General features: G+C 45.7%; 1 protein-coding gene across 1 annotated transcript in view; it reads left to right on the top strand.

Moving 5' to 3' along the window:
* Positions 1-3,542: 3,542 nt before the first annotated feature.
* Positions 3,543-23,418, top strand: part of LOC139277962 (paired box protein Pax-4-like) — a 40,703-nt gene continuing 20,827 nt past the window's right edge. The window contains exons 1-6 of the mRNA XM_070896600.1: positions 3,543-3,555; positions 5,133-5,263; positions 6,631-6,846; positions 8,221-8,308; positions 11,635-11,766; positions 14,210-14,292. Coding sequence (XP_070752701.1) covers positions 3,543-3,555; positions 5,133-5,263; positions 6,631-6,846; positions 8,221-8,308; positions 11,635-11,766; positions 14,210-14,292 — 663 coding nt within the window. The remainder of the gene's footprint in view (positions 3,556-5,132; positions 5,264-6,630; positions 6,847-8,220; positions 8,309-11,634; positions 11,767-14,209; positions 14,293-23,418) is intronic.

Genomic DNA, 23,418 nt, shown 5'->3' with positions numbered 1-23,418 from the left:
TAGAACGTGAAGCGAGGGAACATTTCTCTGAAATGTAGGGATGTGAACCAGACGGGTTCCTGTCCTGGACATGGGTGCCCTGATGGACACCACTGATGGGTCAGGTCTAACGGCACAACAAATCTTGCACATTTCTACACTTACATGGGTAGCTTGATTTGCTGCCCAAGTACCATAGTTTTGTACAAAAAGTCCCGGAGGCAGTGAAAATACTGGTTGCTGAGAGGATATGGGTGGTAACAAATCACTTGCCCTTAATAATATCATTTGCTGTGATGCACAAATGGGCAGAGGGTCCGTACCAAAGAAGACAGAATGGAAACTGAGACTGCAGCACCAACCCAGCGTGGAACGGCCCTGGCCTGTTTCCTGGAGTTACGGCAGGAGTGCGTTCTAAACCTGTGCCTCTCCGGACGCAGATATATAACTCCATCTGGAACAGCTGGCATACAATCTCGCTGAGTATTCTCAGCTTTAAAACACCCAAAGAGATTTTAAAAAGTAAACACATGGATAAAACAAAATAAAGATCACTCGTTCAGAGTTTTCACAGAAAAATGAACGGTCGTGCAATTTAATCTCCAAAACACTTGAAAAATTTGCAAAAAACCATTTAATAAAAATAGAGTGTGCTTTGTTCAGTGGCACTGATGTTATCCCCAAAGCGCCACAACCATTCTTAGAACTTCTGATTCACTGTGAGCAATGCCACTGATATCTGCTAGGCACCAACATCAGTGTCCTCGTCCAGGCGAACATCCCCAGTATTGAAGCACTGACCACACTTGATCAGCTTCGCTGGGCAGGCCACATAATTCGCATGCCAGATAGGAGACTCCCAAAGCAAATGCTTTATGCGGAGCTCCTTCATGGTAAACGAGCCAAAGGAGGACAGCGGAAGCGTTACAAGGACACCCTCAAAGCCTCCCTGGTAACGTGCGACATCACCATTGACACCTGGGAGACCCTGGCCGAAGATCGCCCAAGGTGGAGGAAGTGCATCCGGGAGGGTGTTGAGCTCTTCGACTCTCAATGCAAAGAGTGTGAAGAAGTCAAGCAGACAGCGGAAGGAGCGCACAGCAAACCAGTCCCACCCACCCCTTCCCTCGACGAATGTCTGTCCTACCTGTAGCAGGATCTGTGGCTTTCGTATTGGACTGTTCAGCCACCAGGGAGTGGAAGCAGGTCTTCCTTGATTCCAAGGGACTGCCTATGATGATGATAATCACAGCTCACTGCACAGTGTTGCACTTAGTACCTCAGGGGAGAAGTTTGAGGCATGGCAATGGATAAGCATCTTCCACCAGAGCAATGTACTTTTATATTTGTTTTCAGGATGTAGAGGATGCTGGCAAGGCTGGCATTTATTGCCCATTCCTATTTGCCCTGAGACAGTGGTGGTTGGCCTGCTCCTTGAACCCCTGCAGTCTGTGTGTTAGGCAGGGAAATCCAGGATACCGATGGAGTGATAATGAAGAAATGGCAACATAGGTCCAAGTCAGGACTCAAAGGGAAACTTGGAGGTGATGGTGTTCCCACAATATTGCTGCCCTTCTTCTTCTCAGTGGTATAGGTCACAGGGGAGGGAGTTGACCTCCGTCCCCTCTCCTCCAGAGGCTCGGACCCACTCCACATCCTTGTCACCCCTTGCTGAAAAGTGAATGTAGCTAAGGTCTGAATTTACTAAAGTCAGTGTTCATACCAGAGAGCTGCATATTGCCCAGGAGAAAGAAAGAAAGATTTGCATTTATATAGCACCTTTCCCAAAGCTCTTTACAACCAATACAGTATTTTTGTAGTGTAGTCACTGTTGTAATGTAGGAGAAAGAGCTTGGTTAATGGTCAAAGATGGAGAGGTCAGAGTGGGAAAAGGAAGGGGGAGTTAAAGTGGCAAGAAACAGGAAGGTCAGAGTCACCGGTGTTTGGTCTCCCCACTATAAATGAGTCTGTACTGTTAGCAGCAAATACAGTATACTAAATTGGAGGAAGTACATGTAAATTGCTAACTTCTGGAAAGAGTGTTTGGAGCCTTTGGCAGTGGTGTGGGAGGAGGTAAATTGACAGATGTTGCATCTGCTATGGCTGTGTAGGAAAGTACCAATGAAAGCACATCTGGAAGTTGGAGTGGTGAAAGGGTAAACTAGGGTATCTTGGAAGGATTGGACTCTTTGTAGGGATAGGGAGTGGAAAGGAAGATCTGTTTTGTGGTGAGATCATGTTGTAGGTGGTGGAGATGGCAGAAGATGATCTGGTGAATGTGGAGGTTGCTGGAGAGTCGAGATTGGTGACGGTCTAAGAAATGATGGTTTTGTGTTAATAATGGGACCATGGTGCAGAGTGAGACAGAGGGAGGAGTTGGTGTTCAACCACTGTTCTGTCTGGACCAAGTAGTGGGCTCGTGGCCTGAAACGCCTTTGGAAAGTTTAATCCCTTCCCGCTCAAACTCTTTTTTCTTCACCACCAATCTTCACTTTGTGACATCAGTCTTGAACGTTTCCCATTTGGTATCCAGGTCTCCTTGTCCTACAGTCACAGTTTAGCTGAACAGAATTTGACAGATTCAGGTTTCCCTCCAAATTGTAGTTCCTGCTCCATGCCTTACTTGCAATTCTGACCCGAATGACCAGAATTTAGCCCAACTATATCATAGGGCTTTCTAACATCCATTTAGGCCATCACTTCAAAAGGTCAAGGAGGTTAGTCAGGCAGGAACTGCCCCTTCTGAAACCATGTTGTGTGTCAGTCATTAGATTATTTTCATATAGGCACTCCTCAATTTGAGCTCTTATGGTCAATCCCATTATTTTGATGTAAGATTGTAGTTACATTCATTTGTTTACTCATCTTTCTTGTAAATAGGTAGTACCATGGCTTGCTCACAACCCATTGGCACCACCCCTCTGCCAATTTTATAGATTTTGTCTCATGTCTCACAAAGCCCCCTTAGGTATATATTGTCTGTCCCTTAGGATCTATTGGGCTTAAGCTTTTTAAACCTGTTTATGATAATCGTGCGAGTGCTATCAAAATCATTGGAGGTGAAATTGGCCTTTGGTGAAATCGTGAAAGGGGCGCTAGCTAATGGGGAGACCCTTTTACACCACGCCTGAGTTTCTTTCTCAATGTAGTAAATGGAAAAATAAAATTGGGCTCAATGTTAAAGGGGCTGCCGATTCACTATCGCCCATTTCGCGCTTTTGCCGAAGGCCAATTTGACCCCCATTTAAGTGACTAAAATGGTAATCTCAGAGAAAGTCACGCTGGTGCAGTAGGAGTTCTCTGGGATAGTAGTTAAGGTATATGGTTGGGATAATGTAGTGGGAGCTCGCCCTTCATCTAACCCATGCTATAACTCAACTGGGAGCGCATGGTACTGGTCTGGAAAGTCCTCTTCTCCCCAACACTGACATTCCTCATCTGAAGGAACTCAACAATTCAATCCAAAACAAATGAGCAAGAAGTTGTTATGATTGTTGACTTTCTTACAGAACTCGGACCAGTGATGTCAACTGAGAGAAACTGGAGTTGATGAATCTGAAACAATGTCACATAAAGGTATTTATTTACACCATTTCAATCTTAAAAGCAACAGGAAAAGTGCAATGGTTCAATTTTATTTTTTAATGAATTGCTTTTTCCTAAAGTTAACACAGACGATGCTGGAAACACAGGCGAGGTTCTGAAAGAGAAGATAGGTTAGTGGTTTCGGGTGGGACTTTTCATCTCAGATTGCCAGGAGTAGCAGCTTTTCAATTGACCTCCGCCAATTTTTCAGGTTATTGTCATTCGGTGAGAGAACAGAAAATTCTGAGAATAACTTTACTGCACGAGACTCCGAATTATTGCCGCTGCCCCTGTTAATGCAATCGGGTTCAGTTCTGGTGTGCACTATTTTAACACACGGAAGGAACTGAATCCCTGAATAATATAGTGGCGTGTGAGATGCGTTAGAGAGGTGGTGTAAAGATCTAGGTATCATTCAGTTAAATGAACATTGCTATCGTTGCGGATTCAGGACACACACACTTTTCCGTCCATTGATTTTACAATTATTTGGGCCGTGAATTGATGGCGTACCGCGAGCGCTGTCCATAGTTCTGTACAGAAATGACCGCTGGATCCTCTCAATACTCAGCGGGTGAATGCGCAGTGTGCGTCCTACGTTCAATGTCTGGTCTGTGATGACTTATACAGTCTTGGGGACAGTGACCGGGATAGCACAATTGACTTCAGTGTCATTAGGCTCAGGATGGGACCAGAGCGTCTACTCCTGACTACTACTCAGCCATGGAATCAAATAATCATAGACATTTACAGCACAAAACGGGCCATTCGGCCCATCGTGTCCGTGCCCGCCGACAAAGAGTTATCCAGCCTCCCACTTTCCAGCTCTTGGTCCATAAACTTCAAGTGCATATCCAAGTACTTTTTAAATGCAGTGAGGGTTTCTGCCTCTACAACCCTTTCAGGCAATGAGTTCCAGACCCCCACCACCCTCTGCATGAAAACTTTCCTCTCAAATCCCCACTAAACCTCCTACCAATTACTTTTAATCTATGCCACTCTGCTAAGGGAAATAGGTCTTCCTATGACTCTATCTAGACCCCTCATCAGTTTATACACCTCTGTTCCTGAGAAAACAACCCCTGCCTATCCAATCTTTCCTCATAGCTAAAATTCTCCAGTCCAGGCAAGATCCTACTAAATCTCCTCTGTACCCTCGCTAGTGTAATCACATCTTTCTTGTAATGTGGTGACCAGAATTGCACGCAGTACTCCAGCTGCGGCTTAACTAGTGTTTTATACAGTTCAAGCATGACTTCCCTGCTCTTATAATCTATCCCTCAGCCAATAAAGGCAAGTATCCCATATGCCTTCTTAACCACCTTAGCTACCTGTCCTGTTACTTTCAGGGATCTGTGGGCCTGCACTCCAAGGTCCCTCTGTTCCTATATACTTCTCAGTGCCATACCATGTTTGTATGAATAGTGGATGAGAACAGGATTGGGTGCTTTCCACAGTCAATGGGCTGCTGGTTATTCACTGTCCAGGCTCAGGCATAAAAATTGATTGCTTGGGTGTAAAGACATTTTTTTTCTCTTACTTAGGTTACCCTGCTTCTCTATTTGCAGATGTGGGCTGCGTGAATCAACTGGGAGGGGTCTTTGTGAATGGACGCCCCTTGCCCACCTGTAAGCGAAAGAGGATCATCGAGATGGCAGCAGGTGGCATCCGGGCATGTGACATCTCCAGAATTTTACAGGTAAAGAAGATTTAAATATTGCCTGAGCTCCTTAGGCTTATCAAAATACACGGCAGAAGAACCGTTCTTTCACATCTGGGCCCAGCTATGAATCCAGACCAGATAATGGGATGAATGTCTTCCCTGTCTGCTGGATGTAATGGTCCGAGGTGAAATTAATCTGGTTAACCTCAACTGATCTGCTAATGGGACCAAGTCCATCTCAAAAAACTGTCCACAATTCAAGACCAAATGGTAGTCTTACTCAGAGAGGAACAAAGATAGACCTACATTGTAAGAGCTACATATGACTACCTGAAGACATGGATAAGCCAGAACCTTGATTTGCTGAACATTGGAAAGATCAAAGCCATCCCACTTGGCTCCTACCAAGAACTCTATAAGCTTTCCTCTGACTCCTTCCATGGAACTTCATTCAACCTGAACCAGAAGGTGCACCATTGATGCTGTATTCAAAATTGAACGGAGCTTCAAACCTTATATCCTATCAATTACTAAGACTACTTACTTTCACCTCCACAATATTGTGCAGCTCCCCTGTTACCCCTTCCCCACCACTGAAACCCTTATACATGCTTTCATTACCCCCACACTGGACCTCTCCTGGTCCTCCCCACCAGCTTGTTGAACACCACCCAACATAAATGCCAACTTGTCCAAAACACTGCAGCCCTACCCTATCCTGCACTAAATTACACTCACCTCTCACTCCACAGATGACTCCTCATACCTAGCATGTTAAATTTAAAACCCTCAACCTAGTTTGCAATTCCACCCATCACCTCATCCCACCCTGGCTCTGTAATGTCCTCCAGTCCTACACACCAGCTTGTGATCTTTAGTCCTTGCTGTTCTGGCCTCCTGAATCTCCCATCCCTCTGCTCCACCATGAGTGGCAGAGTCTTCAACCATCTCTGCCCTATTCTCCACAACTCCCTTCCTAAACCTTTGCCACCTCTCTTCCCCACTTTTAAAAGCCACCTCAAAATCTGTCCCCTTAACAATGGTTTCAGCCAGCTCTCCTAACTCTTCAGCTACCAACTTGGAATTGGTTTGGCCTCCATGAAGTGTCCTGGGTCATTAACTATGTTAAAGGTGCTATATAGATTCAGGTTGTTGTCTTCTACATCATCATTGTCTCCTGAGTAGTGATTATTGTACCTTCCGGCACCTTCCTGCACTGTCCAGCACCTTCTGGTGCCTTCTGGCACTTTCCTGCACCTTCCTGCACCTTCCGGCACCTTACAGAACCGTGTTGCGCCTTACAGCACCTTACTGCAAATTACTGGACCTTACTGCGCCTTATTGCACCTTAATGCACATTACTGCACCTTACTGGACCTTACTGCTTCTTCTCTCTATTGCAGGTCTCCAATGGCTGTGTGAGTAAGATTCTGGGCCGATTCTACCAGACGGGCTCTGTCGGTCCAAAAGCTATTGGTGGGAGTAAGCCCCGGCTCTCGACCCCGGAGGTTGTGGCTAAGATCGCTGAGTTTAAATGGAACAATCCATCGATGTTTGCCTGGGAAATCCGTGGAAAGCTGCTGTCGGAGGGAATTTGTACCAGGGACAAAATTCCTAGTGTGAGTTTGCGGTTTAATTCTTTGCTTATACCTGTGAACTCCAGCTTCAAATAAGGACCTGTGACTGGTAGATGGCTAGGACAACATTTACTCACCTCTAAATAGGTTGAAATCATAAAATCTTACAGCACATAAGAATGCCATTTGGCCCATCGTACCTGTGTCAGCTCTTTGAAAGAAATGTAGCTCATATTGATAGGCTGAAAGTCTTCTGTGTCTGTCAGTTGTAAGGGCCCAATGTAACGGGACAGTTTCAGTCCAGTTCGAAGAAGACTTGGGCTCACGGGATAAAAATGCATTTAATTTGGCACTATCAGTAAAAAGCAATCTCACTCAGATTGCATAAGTTTAGCTGTCACTGGTGCAGTGAAAGGCTGTCCCTGGGGTTGGGTTGAGACACTGTTGGGGCAGAGTAGAATGAGCTTTCCCGAGTCTAACCCGCACTCTACCTGACCTTCGTGGGCTTGATGCTAACCGTAGGTGAAGATAAAATCCTGCACCAGTTTTTTTTAGATATACAGGTATTTGCGTCGGTTCTAACTGCATCAATGTACAATTTTCTTACTTTTATCTTTGAAGGAAAAGTTGTATTAGGAACATAGGAACAGGAGTAGGCCATTCATCCCCTCGAGCCTGTTCCACCATTCTTATTAGATCATGGCTGATCTGGACTTCAACACCTTTTGCCCATCATTGCTCTATATTCCATGATACATTTGGCAAACAAAAATCTATCGATGTCAGTCGTGAAATTTTCAATTGACCCAACATCTACGGCCTTTTGTAGGAGAGAGTTACAGATTTCCTTTGTGTGAAAAAAGTGCTTTCAGATTTCACTCCTAAAAGGCCTTGATGTAGTTTTAAGAATCCCCCATCAGAGGAAATAATTTATCCGTATCTACCCTATCAAATCCCTTTATCTTTTTAAAGACCTCAATTAGATCACCCCTCAATGTTCCAAACTCAAGGGAATACAAGCCAAATTTCTGCAACCTGTCCTCATAATTTAAACCTTTCAGCCCCAGTATCATTCTGGTGAATCTGTGTGGCACCCCTTCTCTGGCCAATGTATCTTTCCTGAGGTGCTGTGCCGAGAACTGACCGCAATACTCCAGATGTGGTCTGACCAAGATTCTGAGTGTACCTTCTGGGTGAAGCACCTTGGGACATTCTTCTAAGCTAAAGGGGCTATATAAATGCAAGTTATTGTTGTTGCATCAGCAGACTTTGAATTGAATAACAACAAATCAATACATTTATATTTAGATGGACAGATCTGAAAGTCATGATTGGCAATAGTCTCGACAAAGAGTACACAAATGAATAAGTGTCAATCATGCAGACAATTGTAAAGGTTCTTTGCATCTTTTCTAGGTTTCATCTATTAATCGAGTCCTGCGAAACCTGCACTCTGACCTGCAAATCTCTGCATCTGAGAACACAAGAGACCAATGGACAGGAGGTGGGGCTGCTTCTTATGTGGAAACAATTAGTAAGATAAAATAATAAATTGTAACCGAGGTCAAGCAGCTTGATTGAAGGACAAGACCGTAAGACCCTAAGTTTCAGCCTGTGCAAAGCCTGCCTACTAGCTCATTACTGCAACTCAATTATATTTTAAGAAGCTGAGATTATAAAGATATAGGAACGAGCTTCGACCATTCAGTCCATTAAGCTTGCCTTTTTTTTTAAACCCATGTGGAGGAGTTGCTCAGACCGTAGCCTTCTCCCTGTTGCCTAAGTTTGAGGTCTGTATCCCTCTACTCCTTGTTGAATCAGTGGTGTGTCCAACTCTTCTTCCAACCTAACCATCGTGGGAACACCATCAGCTCACGGACTGCAGCGGTTCAAGGGGAAGGGCCCACCACCACCTTCTCAGGGCAACTAGGGATGGGCAATAAAGACGGCCTTTCCAGAATTGCACAAGAACAAAGATATGATTTTTGCAAATCACTGGTAATCTATTCTGCATGTTAGCAGCTTTAATTGTAAACATAGGAACAGAAGAAGGCCATTCAGTCCCTTAAGCTTGTTCCACCATTCAATTAGATCATGGCTGATCTGTTCCTCAACTTAATTTACCCACCTTTGCTCCATATCAATGTACCCTCTAAATTTTTTTGCCGCTGTGTGGCCCCTTCAAGGGGTTGGGCGGGCTGTTCAAAATACTGCACATGCGCGGTTTTTGCATTGTAAAAGCTGGCAAGCTGGTTGCACAGGGTTCCTGGACGCTGCACAGCCACGCAACTTAAAGGGAATGTTGCCCCATATCCTTTGATGCCCTTACCAAACAAAAATCTATTGATCTCAGTCTTGGAAGCTCTAATTGTCCCAGCATCCACAGCTTTTTGGGAAAGAGAGTTACAGATTTCTATTACCCTTAGTGTGAAATAGTGTTTCCTGATTTCCCTCGTAAAGTTAAGATTATGACCTCTCGTTCTTGATTCCCCCATCAGAGGAAACAGTTTCCTGTCTCTAACCAACAAATTGTACCTACGTTATTGTTTATTCCACACAAGCCTCCTCTCACCTCCCTTCATCTAACCCTATCAGCAGATCCTTCTATTCCTTGTTCTCTCATGTGTTTATTCAGCTTCCCCTTAACTGCATTCATGCCATTTGCCTCGACTACTCCTTGTGGTAGTGATTTCCACATTCTAACCACTCTCTAGGTAGAGAAGTTTATTCTAAATTCTTTATTGGATTTATTAATGATTATCTTACACTTATGGTCCCTAGTTTTGGTGTCCACTACAAGTGGAAACATCTTCTCTGCATCTACCCCATCAAACCCTTCATAATGCTTTACGTCAAGTTGAAAGAGCATCCGAAATACGGCGCTTCTGACAGTGCAGCGCTTCCTCAGTACTGAAGTGTCAGCCTGGATTATTTGCTCAAGTCTCAGGGGTGGGATTTGAACCCACAACCTTCTGACTCATTATAAATATGGCTGGTCTGACAACTGAGAAAAAATATGCTTTTGCAGTTGGAGGTAGTTTTATGAGGATAGAATTAAGGAACATTGTTGAGAGAGTTTAGAAAGAAAGAAAGACTCATACTTATACAGCGCCTTTCACGACCACCAGACATCCCAAAGCACTTTACAACCAATGAAGTACTATTTGAAGTGTGGTCATTGTTGTAATGTAGAAATCATGGCAGCCAATTTGCGCACAGCAAGCTCCCACAAACAGCAATGTGATAAAGACCAGATAATCTGTTTTTTTTATGTTGATTGAGGGATAAATATTGGGAGGAATTCCCCCGTTTGTCTTCGAATTGTGCCATGCAATCTTTTACTGAGGGGGCAGATGGGGCTTTAGTTTACCATCTCTGCTGAAAGGCAGTACTTCCAATAGTGCAGCACTCCCTCAGTACTGTACAATGAGTGTCAGATAAATATTGGGCAGGACACCAGGGCTAACTCCCCTGCTGTTCTTCAAAATAGTGCCATGGGATCTTTTATGTCCAATTGAGAGGGCAGATAGGGCCTCAGTTTAATGTCTCATCTGAAAGACAGCACCTCTCACAGTGCAGCACTCCCTTAGTACATCATCATCATAGGCAGTCCCTTGGAATCGAGGAAGTCGTGCTTCCACTCTTAGCATGAGTTCTTAGGTGACTGAACAGTCCAGTACGAGAACCACAGTCTCAGTCACAGGTGGGACAAACAGTCGTTGAGGGAAGGGATGGGTGGGACTGGTTTGCCACATGCTCTTTCTGCTGCCTGCGCTTGATTTCTGTATGCTCTCGACGATGAGACTCGAGGTGCTCAGCGCCCACCCGGATGCACTTCCTTCACTTAGAGCGGTCTTTGGCCAGGGACTCTCAGGTGTCGGTTGCACTTTATCAGGCAGGCTTTGAGGGTGCCCTTGTAACATTTCCGCTGCCCTCGTTTGGCTCATTTGTCGTGAAGGAGTTCCAAGTAGAGCGCTTGCTTTGGGAGTCTCGCGTCTGGCATGCGGACTATGTGGTCTGCCCAGCAAAGCTGATCAATTGTGGCCTGTGCTTCAATGCTGGGGATGTTGGCCTGGACGAGGACGCTAACGTTGGTGCGTCTGCCCTCCCAGGGGATTTGTAGGATCTTGCGGAGGCATCGATGGTGGTATTTCTCCAGCGACTTGAGGTGTCTACTGTACATGGTCCATGTTTCTGAGCCATATAGGAGGGCGGATATTACTACAGCCCTGTAGACCATGAGCTTGGAGGCAGTTTTGAGGGCCTGGTCTTCAAACATTCTTTTTCTCAGGCGGCCGAAGGCTGCACTGGCGCACTGGAGGCGGTGTTGGATCTCATCGTCAATGCCTGCTCTTGTTGATAGGAGGCTCCCGAGATAAGGGAAGTGGTCCACGTTGTCTAGGGCCGCACCGTGGATCTTGATGACTGGGGGGCAGTGCTGTGCGGTGAGGACAGGCTGGTGGAGGACCTTTGTCTTACTGATGTTTAGCGTAAGGCCCATGCTTTCGTATGCCTCAGTAAATACGTCGACTATAACCTGGAATTCAGCCTCAGTATGTGCGCAGACGCAGGCGTCATCCACATACTGTAGCTCAGTACAGCACTGGGGTGTCAGCTTAGATTGTGTGTTCAATTCTCTGGAGTGGGACTTGAACTCACAACCTTCTAACTCAGGGTTAGAGTGCTACCCACTGAGCCACAGTAAACACACAGAGCTTTACTCTCAGTCAAAGCTGTGCCGTACCATCCCTGCGATTGCTTGATACCAGATGCAAAAAGTATTCTGTTCTGAGCACTGACCTTCTTATTCTTTTTGTGTTCTTCTGTCAGCTTTTGATGAGCAGGAAACAAGTGAAGCTCCGAACATCTTGTTATCTGACTTTGTCGAGGATGTTCAGCCAAACTGCCAGCAAAGGAACCGAACGGTTTTCACACAAGAACAGGCCGAGGAATTAGAGAAAGGTATGGGTTGATAGCAAATAGGACTGGACACTTGCAAGCTGTTGGCCAAAGACCCACAGATTATAAAGAAAAGAACCTGAATTTATATAGCGTCTTTCACGTCCTCAAGACATCCTAAAGCGCTTCATAGCCCATGAAGTACTGTTGTTATATATGCAAATGCAGCAGTCATTTTGAGCACAGTGTGATCCCACAAACAGCAAGTAAATAAATGACCAAGCAATCTGGTTTTGATGGTGTTGGTTTGAGGGAAAGCTCAGGCATCAGAAGAACTCGACAACTCTTCATCCAATAGTTCCATGGGATCTTTTACGTTCACCTGAGAGGGGAGACGGGGCCTCAGTTTAACGTCTTAACCGAAAGACGGCACCTCTGACAGTGCAGCACTGAGGTACCAACCTAGCTTATTTCCTCAAGTCTCTGGAGTGGGGCTTAAACCCACAACCTTTTGATTCAGAGGTGAGAGTGTTACCGCTTTGGCGGAAGTTTGATGGATGTCACTGAGGTTCCCGCGGAACTTATGTCGAAGTTATTGTGGGAAAGAGGGAGAAGACAGGAGGATATTCACCCTCCATGATTCTAAGTAGGAGGCACAGGCTTTAGGGAAAGTGGTGCCCTGAGCAAACTTTTATTTTGGTGCCCGGGCTAGTAAAGCTCCTCGCCCCAGGCAGGCGAGGGCCTCATTGACATTGAAACGTCGGGGTCCGACGACATAGTTCAGACGGCGACAATGTTTTAACAACGATCAGCTTGTGTTCGGCTGCCAGGTGCCAGGTGTGATAGAGCAGCAAGACCAGAAGACTGCATTCCAGTGACTGCAATGGAACTGAATATCATGCGCTGCGCATAACGGGTGCCACCGTTCAAGACGAATTTCTAACGCATAAGGGGAGAAATTCACTATCGCCCCGTTTGGGGTGCTCATTTTTTAAAGTTTGAAAAGCTAGTGCCAGGGACTAACGATTTCAAACTTTAAAAAAAATCACCGTTTGTGCTCCAAGACGGAAATAGAGCGCTAAATCAAGTGCACAACTTCCTTCCTGGAGTGCAATTATCAGCAGGCGGCGCGGTGAGTTCTGCAGCGTTGCACACTGTGTCGTGCAGCGCTGCCCCGTTCAAAGGCTCCTTCCCTCCCTTAAAGGGAAAGGCTATTACTGCAGACTCTGCAAAATATAAAGTACCAACCTGGACCACTACTGCAGCCGCGATCCTACGCCACCAGCCCGGCACTCAAGCACAGTGCCGGGCTGATCGATCGCGGCCAGGAACTCGGCTACCTCACCTTTAAGCATTGCACCCGAAGCAGCCGGCTGCCTGATGCACACCTCCTGCAGCTGCCAGTGTTTTCGGCCGGCACTGCTGCTGGGGATGTAAGTCAATTTCGGGTCCGGGGTGCTAACGGGGCGCTGCAGATAGTGATAACGTCACGATCTCCGGGTGAAGGAGATCGGGGAGCAATGCTGTAGTGCTGCTGCAAAACTCCCATCGAATATGGCTCATGGTGCCCATAAGTTGTAGGCATGATGTACCAGCTGGTCTTTTCCTGTCTGTATTCTTATTTCTGCTGCATGGGATAGGTGTAAGGAGGATTGCCCCATTGTCCCCAGAGGGATCACGGGGAGATTTCGCCCCCAGCATGTTTTAAGTAACCTGGCAAGGTAAGATTAACCAACAGTAGCATGCACGTGCCACAAAGACAGGCCGGTTAGTGCTTCCATGTTGTACTTCATTTAGAAGTATTAATGGGCAAACAGAGGAAGCTTTACTTTGTATTTAATCCGTGCTGTACCTCCCTGGGAGTGTTTGATGGGGCAGTGTAGAGGGAGCTTTACTCTGTATCTAACCCGTGGTGTACCTCCCTGGGAGTGTTTGATGGGGCAGTGTAGAGGGAGCTTTACTCTGTATTTAATCCGTGCTGTACCTCCCTCAGAGTATTTGATGGGGCAGTGTAGAGGGAGCTTTACTCTGTATCTAACCTGTGCTGTGCCTGCCCTGGGAGTACTTGATGGGGCAGTGTAGAGGGAGCTTTACTCTGTATCTAATCCATGCTGTACCTGCCCGGGAAGTGTTTGATGCCAACACTTGAATGCAAAAAGTGTTCATTTCACTTCAGTACCTTTTTGTATGGATAGAGACTCCCTTTTTGATGAATTTCCCTGTTCCCACATCATGGATTTCCCAGGGCCACACAGTGTCCCAGACCAAGAGATTGGGCCACCAGAGCTGGTGCCACACTTGTACCAATGAGAACAGCCTGGGGATGCTTCTTCTGGAAATGTATGTGGGCAGTGGTGCCATTCCACATGGCACGTTCCAATGTGACTAAGTCGAGATTAGCGGACTCAACCCAGGTCCTATAAGTCCCTAGTGCATTGTGTTGGAGATACCATGTTCAATAAAGCGCTTTAACATTTTTTGTGTGATGCTTCTGTTGTGGTTTCAGAATTCAGAAGAACCCAATATCCCGATGTGTTTGCGCGAGAGAAATTGGCTTCAAAAATATTTCTTCCAGAGGCTAGAATCCGGGTAAGGATTTCATCTCTATTTCCAGCAAGCTATCTTCCAATCTCTGCCAATTAACAGGATGCTTCCCTACACAAAATTTCCACGTGCAAGATCCATGATGCCAATAACAACATTTCTATTGACATGTAAAAGCCATTGTTCCCTTTGAGGCTGGTGACTGATACTGGAGCCCAGTTCCACAGGAGTGGGCAAACCCCCTTGTACTTTGCCCAAGTGCTATTCCTCTTGTTTGCGGTGAACGTCAGTAGGTTGTTTGACTCTGGCAGGGATAGGAAGAGGTGATCATTGGGGAACAGTGGTTCCAGAGGGGTCAGTTCTAGGACCTCCGTTCTTCACAGTATTTGTTAATGATAAAGTTGCTGATTGCACAGCGCTATGTGGGCAGGTAATGAGTAAAAAGATGATTGATTGTTTTCAGAGGGTCTTGGAACAATTATATAGATGGCTGGAATACGGCAGGTGGATGAAGGGTGATCTAGAATAATAAATATAGCCAACAATAAGTATGAGAACAACATAAAAGGATCCCCACTGGCAAAATCTGAAAAGGAAAAGGATTTGAGTGTGATCATTTATTATATCCTGACTGTACCTTGTCAGTCCAAGGGTCTTATCAATAAGGCAAATCAGGGCGGGATACACATGAAGGCTATTGGATTACAAGTCAGAACAAATGTTACTTACACTGTACTGATGAATGATGAGTGACTGATTGCTAACAATGACACACAGTTCTGGTCATCCTGCCTTAAAAAGGATATACATGAAAAAAATAAAATTAAAACTTGCATTTATATAGCGTCTTTCACGACCATCGGACATCTCAAATTACTTTACAGCCAATTAACTACTTTTTGGAGTGTAGTCACTGCTGTAATATTGGTAAGTAATTTTTCTTTTTCTTTTTTATATCAGTAAGTAACCTGTAACAGTGTTGTCACCAATTTAAGTGTATCTAAGGGTTAAGTCATGACAGGAGAGCTCAGTCACGTGATATGCTCCTCCTGTACCATGTGGGAACTCAGGGACACTTCCGGTGTCTCTGACGACTACATCTGCGGGAAGTGTATCCGCCTCCAGCTCCTGACGGACCGCGTTGCGGAATTGGAGCTGAGGGTGGATTCACTCTGGAGCATCCACGATGCTGAGAATGACGTGAGTAGCACGTGTAGCGAGTTGGTCTTACCGCAGGAGAAGGGTCCACAGCCAGCTAGGGAATGGAAAACCAACAGGAAGAGTAGTGCAAGGAAGGTAGTGCAGGGGTCCCCTGTGGTCATCCCCCTGCAAAACAGATACACTGCTTTGAGTACTGTTGAGGGGGATGACTCATCAGGGGAGGGCAGCAGCAGCCAAGTTCATGGCACCATGGCTGGCTCTGTTGCACAGGAGGGCAGGAAAAAGAGTGGGAGAGCGATAGTGATAGGAGATTCAATTGTGAGGGGAATAGATAGGCGTTTCTGCGGCCGTAACCGAGACTCCAGGATGGTATGTTGCCTCCCTGGTGCAAGGGTCAAGGATGTCTCGGAGCGGGTGCAGGATATTCTAAAAAGGGAGGGAGAACAGCCAGTTGTCGTGGTGCACATTGGTACCAACGACATAGGTAAAAAAAGGGATGAGGTCCTACGAAACGAATTTAAGGAGCTAGGAGCTAAATTAAAAAGTAGGACCTCAAAAGTAGTAATCTCAGGATTGCTACTAGTGCCATGTGCTAGTCAGAGTAGGAATCACAGGATAGCGCAGATGAATACGTGGCTTGAGCAGTGGTGCAGCAGGGAGGGATTCAAATTCCTGGGGCAATGGAACCGGTTCTGGGGGAGCTGGGACCAGTACAAACCGGACGGTCTGCACCTGGGCAGGACCGGAACCAATGTCCTAGGGGGAGTGTTTGCTAGGGCTGTTGGGGAGGAGTTAAAGTAATATGGCAGGGGGATGGGAACCAATGCAGGGAGACAGAGGGAAACAAAAAGGAGACAAAAGCAAAAGACAGAAAGGAGATGAGGAAAAGTGGAGGGCAGAGAAACACAAGGCAAAGAACAAAAAGGACCACTGTACAGCAAAATTCTAAAAGGACAAAGGGTGTTAAAAAAACAAGCCTGAAGGCTTTGTGTCTTAATGCAAGGAGTATCCGTAATAAGATGGATGAATTAACTGTGCAAATAGAGGTTAACAAATATGATGTGATTGGGATTACGGAGACGTGGCTCCAGGATGATCAGGGCTGGGAACTCAACATCCATGGTTATTCAACATTCAGGAAGGATAGAATAAAAGGAAAAGGAGGTGGGGTAGCATTGCTGGTTAAAAAGGAGATTAATGCAATAGTTAGGAAGGACATTAGCTTGGATGATGTGGAATCTATATGGGTAGAGCTGCAGAACACCAAAGGGCAAAAAACGTTAGTGGGAGTTGTGTACAGACCTCCAAACAGTAGTAGTGATGTTGGGGAGGGCATCAAACAGGAAATTAGGGGCGCATGCAATAAAGGTGCAGCAGTTATAATGGGTGACATTAATATGCACATAGATTGGGCTAACCAAACTGGAAGCAATACGGTGGAGGAGGATTTCCTGGAGTGCATAAGGGATGGTTTTCTAGACCAATATGTCGAGGAACCAACTAGGGGGGAGGCCATCTTGACTGGGTGTTGTGTAATGAGAGAGGATTAATTAGCAATCTCGTTGTGCGAGGCCCCTTGGGGAAGAGTGACCATAATATGGTGGAATTCTGCATTAGGATGGAGAATGAACCAGTTAATTCAAAGACCATGGTCCAGAACTTAAAGAAGGCTAACTTTGAAGGTATGAGGCGTGAATTGGCTAGGATAGATTGGCGAATGATACTTAAGGGGTTAACTGTGGATGGGCAATGGCACACATTTAGAGACCACATGGATGAACTACAACAATTGTACATTCCTGTCTGGCGTAAAAATAAAAAAGGGAAGGTGGCTCAACCGTGGCTATCAAGGGAAATCAGGGATAATATTAAAGCCAAGGAAGTGGCATACTAATTGGCCAGAAATAGCAGTGAACCCAGGGACTGGTAGAAATTTAGAACTCAGCAGAGGAGGACAAAGGGTTTGATTAGGGCAGGGAAAATAGAGTACGAGAGGAAGCTTGCAGGGAACATTAAGACGGACTGCAAAGGTTTCTATAGATATGTAAAGAGAAAAAGGTTAGTAAAGACAAACGTAGGTCCCCTGCAGTCAGAATCAGGGGAAGTCATAATGGGGAACAAAGAAATGGCAGACCAATTGAACAAGTACTTTGGTTCGGTATTCACTAAGGAGGACACAAACAACCTTCCGGATATAAAAGAGGTCAGAGGGCCTAGTAAGGAGGAGGGACTGAGGGAAATCCTTATTAGTCGGGAAAATGTGTTGGGGAAATTGATGGGATTGAAGGCCGATAAATCCCCAAAGCCTGATGGACTGCATCCCAGAGTATTTAAGGAGGTGGCCTTGGAAATAGCGGATGCATTGACAGTCATTTTCCAACATTCCATTGACTCTGGATCAGTTCCTATTGAGTGGAGGGTAGCCAATGTAACCCCACTTTTTAAAAAAGGAGGGAGAGAGAAAACAGGGAATTATAGACCGGTCAGCCTGACCTCAGCAGTGGGTAAAATGATGGAATCAATTATTAAGGATGTCATAGCAGCGCATTTGGAAAGAGGTGACATGATAGGTCCAAGTCAGCATGAATTTGTGAAAGAGAAATCATGCTTGACACATCTTCTGGAATTTTTTGAGGATGTTTCCAGTAGAGTGGACAAGGGAGAACCAGTTGATGTGGTATATTTGGACTTTCAGAAGGCTTTCGACAAGGTCCCACACAAGAGATTAATGTGCAAAGTTAAAGCATATGGGATTGGGGGTAGTGTGCTGACATGGATTGAGAACTGGTTGTCAGACAGGAAGCAAAGAGTAGGAGTAAATGGGTACTTTTCGGAATGGCAGGCCGTGACTAGTGGGGTACCGCAAGGTTCTGTGCTGGGGATCTAGCTGTTTACACTGTACATTAATGATTTAGACGAGGGGATTAAATGTAGTATCTCCAAATTTGCGAATGACACTAAGTTAGGTGGCAGTGTGAGCTGCGAGGAGGATGCTATGAGGCTGCAGAGTGACTTGGATAGGTTAGGTGAGTGGGCAAATGCATGGCAGATGAAGTATAATGTGGATAAATGTCAGGTTATCCACTTTGGTGGTAAAAACAGAGAGACAGACTATTATCTGAATGGTGACAGATTAGGAAAAGGGGAGGTGCAACGAGACCTGGGTGTCATGGTACGTCAGTCATTGAAGGTTGGCATGCAGGTACAGCAGGCGGTTAGGAAAGCAAATGGCATGTTGGCCTTCATAGCGAGGGGATTTGAGTACAGGGGCAGGGAGGTGTTGCTACAGTTGCACAGGGCCTTGGTGAGGCCACACCTGGAGTATTGTGTACAGTTTTAGTATCCTAACTTGAGGAAGGACATTCTTGCTATTGAGGGAGTGCAGCGAAGGTTCACCAGACTGATTCCCGGGATGGCGGGATTGACCTATCAAGAAAGACTGGATCAACTGGGCTTGTATTCACTGGAGTTCAGAAGAATGAGAGGGGATCTCATAGAAACGTTTAAAATTCTGATGGGTTCAGACAGGTTAGATGCAGGAAGAATGTTCCCAATGTTGGGGAAGTCCAGAACCAGGGGTCACAGTCTAAGGATAAGGGGTAAGCCATTTAGGACCGAGATGAGGAGAAACTTCTTCACCCAGAGAGTGGTGAACCTGTGGAATTCTCTACCACAGAAAGTTGTTGAGGCCAATTCACTAAATATATTGAAAAAGGAGTTAGATGAAGTCCTTACTACTAGGGGGATCAAGGGGTATGGCGAGAAAGCAGGAATGGGGTACTGAAGTTGCATGTTCAGCCATGAACTCATTGAATGGCGGTGCAGGCTAGAACAGCTGAATGGCCTACTCCTGCACCTATTTTCTATGTTTCTATGTAATATGGAAAACGCGGCAGCCAATTTTCCCACAACAACTCCCACAAACAGCAATGTGATAATGACCAGATAAACTGGTTATGTTGATTGAGGGATAAATATTGGCCAGGACACCAGGGATAATTCCCTTGCTCTTCTTCGAAATAGTGCCATGGGATCTTTTATGTCCACCCGAGAGAGCTGACAGGGCCTTGGTTTAACGTCCCATCCAAAAGACGGCACCTCCGACAGTGCAGCACTCCCTCAGCACTGCACTGGAGTGTCAGCCTAGGTTTATGTGCTCAAGTCCCTGGAGTGTGACATGCATTAGAAAGGGTTCAGAGAGGAGAGGCCAGGATAAATTCAGTCCTTTGGGGACCAAGTTTTGAAACAAAAAACAACTGAACTTGTTCTCATTGAAGGAAAGAAAACTGTGGGGAGATGTGGAGATGTGGTCCAGGTCTGTAGGATAATGCAAGGCACTGGCAAGGTATTGGTAAATTACTGGTAAAGTACTGGTAATTTACTGGTAAAGTACTGGTAAATTACTCGTAAATTACTGGTGGTAAATTACTGGTAAAGTACTGGTAAATTACTGGTACAGTACTGGGAAATACTGGTAAATTACTGGTAAAGTACTGGTAAATGATACTGGCAAAGTTGAAGCAAGCAAACTATTTAAATTGTACATGGAACAGAGGCCTGGAGGACTCAAGTACAACCATCACAAATATTGAGCAAGGTTTGAGTTGAGAAAAAACCTATTTCTCACAGGATAATGGATGTGGAATAGACTGCCAGAGAAAGCAATTGATTTGGAGACAATTGACACCTTTAAAGAGAGTTGGACTGATATCTGTTCAGAAGGGGCATTGGATTTATAGAGATGCTGGGCAATTTGAAATTTTCAAGACTCAGATGGATAGAATTTTGTTAGGCAAGGGTATCAAGGGATATGGTACAAAGGCGGGTGAATGGCATTGAGATACTGATCAGCCACTTTCCAATAGAATGACGGAACAGGCTAGAAGGGCTAAATAGCCTCATCCTGTTTCTATGCTCCAAAATTCCCAAGTTGAATGCCACGTACCAGTTTGACTCATCACCAACTGCTTCATTTAGATCCTTATGTGAGGGGCCTTTGGCAAAGAGGTGTGTCTGTCGTGAGTGGGCAATGAGTGACAGGTCGGTGCAGATCCAAACCTTCCATCTCTGCAGCCTCTTCTTCCCCTTGGAGTCACGGACCCATCTCACATCGTGATCCTAGATCCCATACACAGGCTGCAGGAAGTCCTTCTGATTCGTGCCTTGGAGTTTGGAACCATGGAGAACAATTTGGATCCATGTCTCACACATTGCCTGTATCAGCACTTTAATGTCACTGAAGAAAGACAAAAGTGTCCCTCACTCCTTCTCGATTTCAAAATTCTCATCCTTATTTTCAAATCACTCCATGGGTTCACCCCTCCCTATCTCTGTAATCTCCTCCAGCCCCACAACTCCCCTCGAGATGTCTGCGCTTCTCTAATTATGCCCTTCTGAGCATCCCTGATTATAATCATTCAACCATTGGTGACTGTGCCTTCTGTTGCATAGGCCCCAAGCTCTGAAACTCCCTGCCTAAACCTCTCTACCTCTCTACCTCTCTTTTCTCCTTCAAGATGCTCCTTAAAACATACCTCTTTCACCTGCACTAATTTCTACTTGTGCGGCTCGGTGTCAAATTTTTAGCGCATAATACTCCTGTGAGGTGCCTTGGGACGTTTTAGCATGTTAAAGGCGCTATATAAATAAAAGTTATTGTTATTGTTCTCATGGTGAACCCAGAGGACCGTGTCCAGGCTCAAGTTGGCATTCAACAGGTCCCCCAGGTATCGATATGAATCGGCTTGAGTTTATAAAGAACCCAAACACCTTGACCACTTTTCAAACCCAGCCTGATACCGTCCTGTTGTTATACCCCGAGCCGTGTCGACACAATTGATGCGAGGCAGCCTCCATGGAGCGGGTCTCAAAACACTGCATTCTGGAGTCAGATTGAGCCCTGACTCTGCAGTTATACTGTCAACTTTTATACTGTCACAGATCCAAAATTCAGTGTGAGAGATTTCAAACGGAGGACAAGAGAAAGTGAGTTGTGAGGCTGCGGGATTCACTTCCAAGGTTGATAGTTGAGGCAGAAACTTTGTCAACACACAAAATTAGACTGGATAGTGGGGGGATGAAGGAAAAGGGTTCGAAGGGTTATGGAACAGGATGGGTAAATATGATTATAAGTATTTGCTCGTGTGGAGGCTAAATGCCAACATGGACTGGTTGGGTCGAATGGCCTACTTCCGTGTTGTAAATTCTGCAAAATCATAGAGTCATAGAATGATACAGCACAGAAGGAAGCCATTTGGTCCACCATGCCTTTGTGGGCTCTTTGGTATCCAACTAGAGCTATCCAACTAGTCCCACTTCCCTGCTCTTTTCCCATATCCCAGTTTCATAGCACTGTCGACGATACTTCCCATCACTTTGCTGATGATTGAGAGTAGACAGATGGGGCGGTAATTGGCCAGAATGGATTTGTTCTACTTTTTGTGGACAGGACATACCTGGGCAGTTTTCCACATTGTCGGATAGATACCAGTGTTGTAGCTGTACTGGAACAACTTGACTAGAGGCGTGGCTAGTTCTGGAGCACAAGTCTTCAGCTCTACAGCCGGGATCAACCTGGTGAATTTATATTAAAATAGCCTTACTCCAAACCCATATCCCTTCACTCTGTGCTGAACCTGGAGGTTATCACTGAGGTATGCCAGCTCATAAGGGGAGATCTTCAGCCTGCCGGCACCATCAGTACTGTACTGTCCGTCGAGGTCAAAGTCATTGCGGCACTGTCATTCTACGTGTCGTGTTCTTTTCAGGCCTCAGCTGGCGACATTTGCGGTCTGTCTCAGCTTGCCACACATTGCTGCATGAGACGGGTCACTGAAGCCCTGTATGCACGCAGGAGGGACTTGATCAGCTTCCCTATGACCAGGGAGGCACAGAGTGAGAGGGCGCTAGGATTCTCCAGAATTGCAAACTTCCCCAAGGGTGCAGGGAAACATAGAAACATAGAAAATAGGTGCAGGAGTAGGCCATTCGGCCGTTCTAGCCTGCACCGCCATTCAATGAGGTCATGGCTGAACATGCAACTTCAGTACCCCATTCCTGCTTTCTCGCCATACCCTTTGATTCCCCCTAGTAGTAAGGACTACATCTAACTCCTTTTTGAATATATTTAGTGAATTGGCCTCAACAACTTTCTGTGGTAGAGAATTCCACAGGTTCACCACTCTCTGGGTGAAGAAGTTTCTCCTCATCTTGGTCCTAAATGGCTTATCCCTTATCCTTAGACTGTGACCCCTGGTTTTGGACATCCCCAACATTGGGAACATTCTTCCTGCATCTAACCTGTCTAAACCCATCAGAATTTTAAACATTTCTATGAGATCCCCTCTCATTCTTCTGAACTCCAGTGAATACAAGCCCAGTTGATCTAGTCTTTCTTGATATGTCATTCCCGCCATCCCGGGAATCAGTCTGGTGAACCTTCGCTGCACTCCCTCAATAGCAAGAATGTCCTTCCTCAAGTTAGGAGACCAAAACTGTACACAATACTCCAGGTGTGGCCTCACCAAGGCCCTGTATAACTGTAGTAACACTTCCCTGCCCCTGTACTCAAATCCCCTCGCTATGAAGGCCAACATGCCATTTGCTTTCTTAACCGCCTGCTGTACCTGCATGCCAACCTTCAGTGACTGATGTACCATGACACCCAGGTCTTGTTGCACCTCCCCTTTTCCTAATCTGTCACCATTCAGATAATAGTCTGTCTCTCTGTTTTTACCACCACAGTGGATAACCTCACATTTATCCACATTATACTTCATCTGCCATGCATTTGCCCACTCACCTAACCTATCCAAGTCACTCTGCAGCCTCATAACATCCTCCTCGCAGCTCACACTGCCATCCAACTTAGTGTCATCCGCAAATTTGGAGATACTACATTTAATCCCCTCGTCTAAATCATTAATGTACAATGTAAACAGCTGGAGCCCCAGCACAGAACCTTGCGGTACCCCACTAGTCACAGCCTGCCATTCTGAAAAGTACCCAGTT

Source organism: Pristiophorus japonicus, chromosome 13, assembly GCF_044704955.1.
Source record: "Pristiophorus japonicus isolate sPriJap1 chromosome 13, sPriJap1.hap1, whole genome shotgun sequence".
Lineage (NCBI taxonomy): Eukaryota > Metazoa > Chordata > Chondrichthyes > Pristiophoridae > Pristiophorus > Pristiophorus japonicus.
The sequence above is the reverse complement of the archived record's forward strand: the minus strand, read 5'-3'. Positions and strand labels throughout refer to the sequence as shown.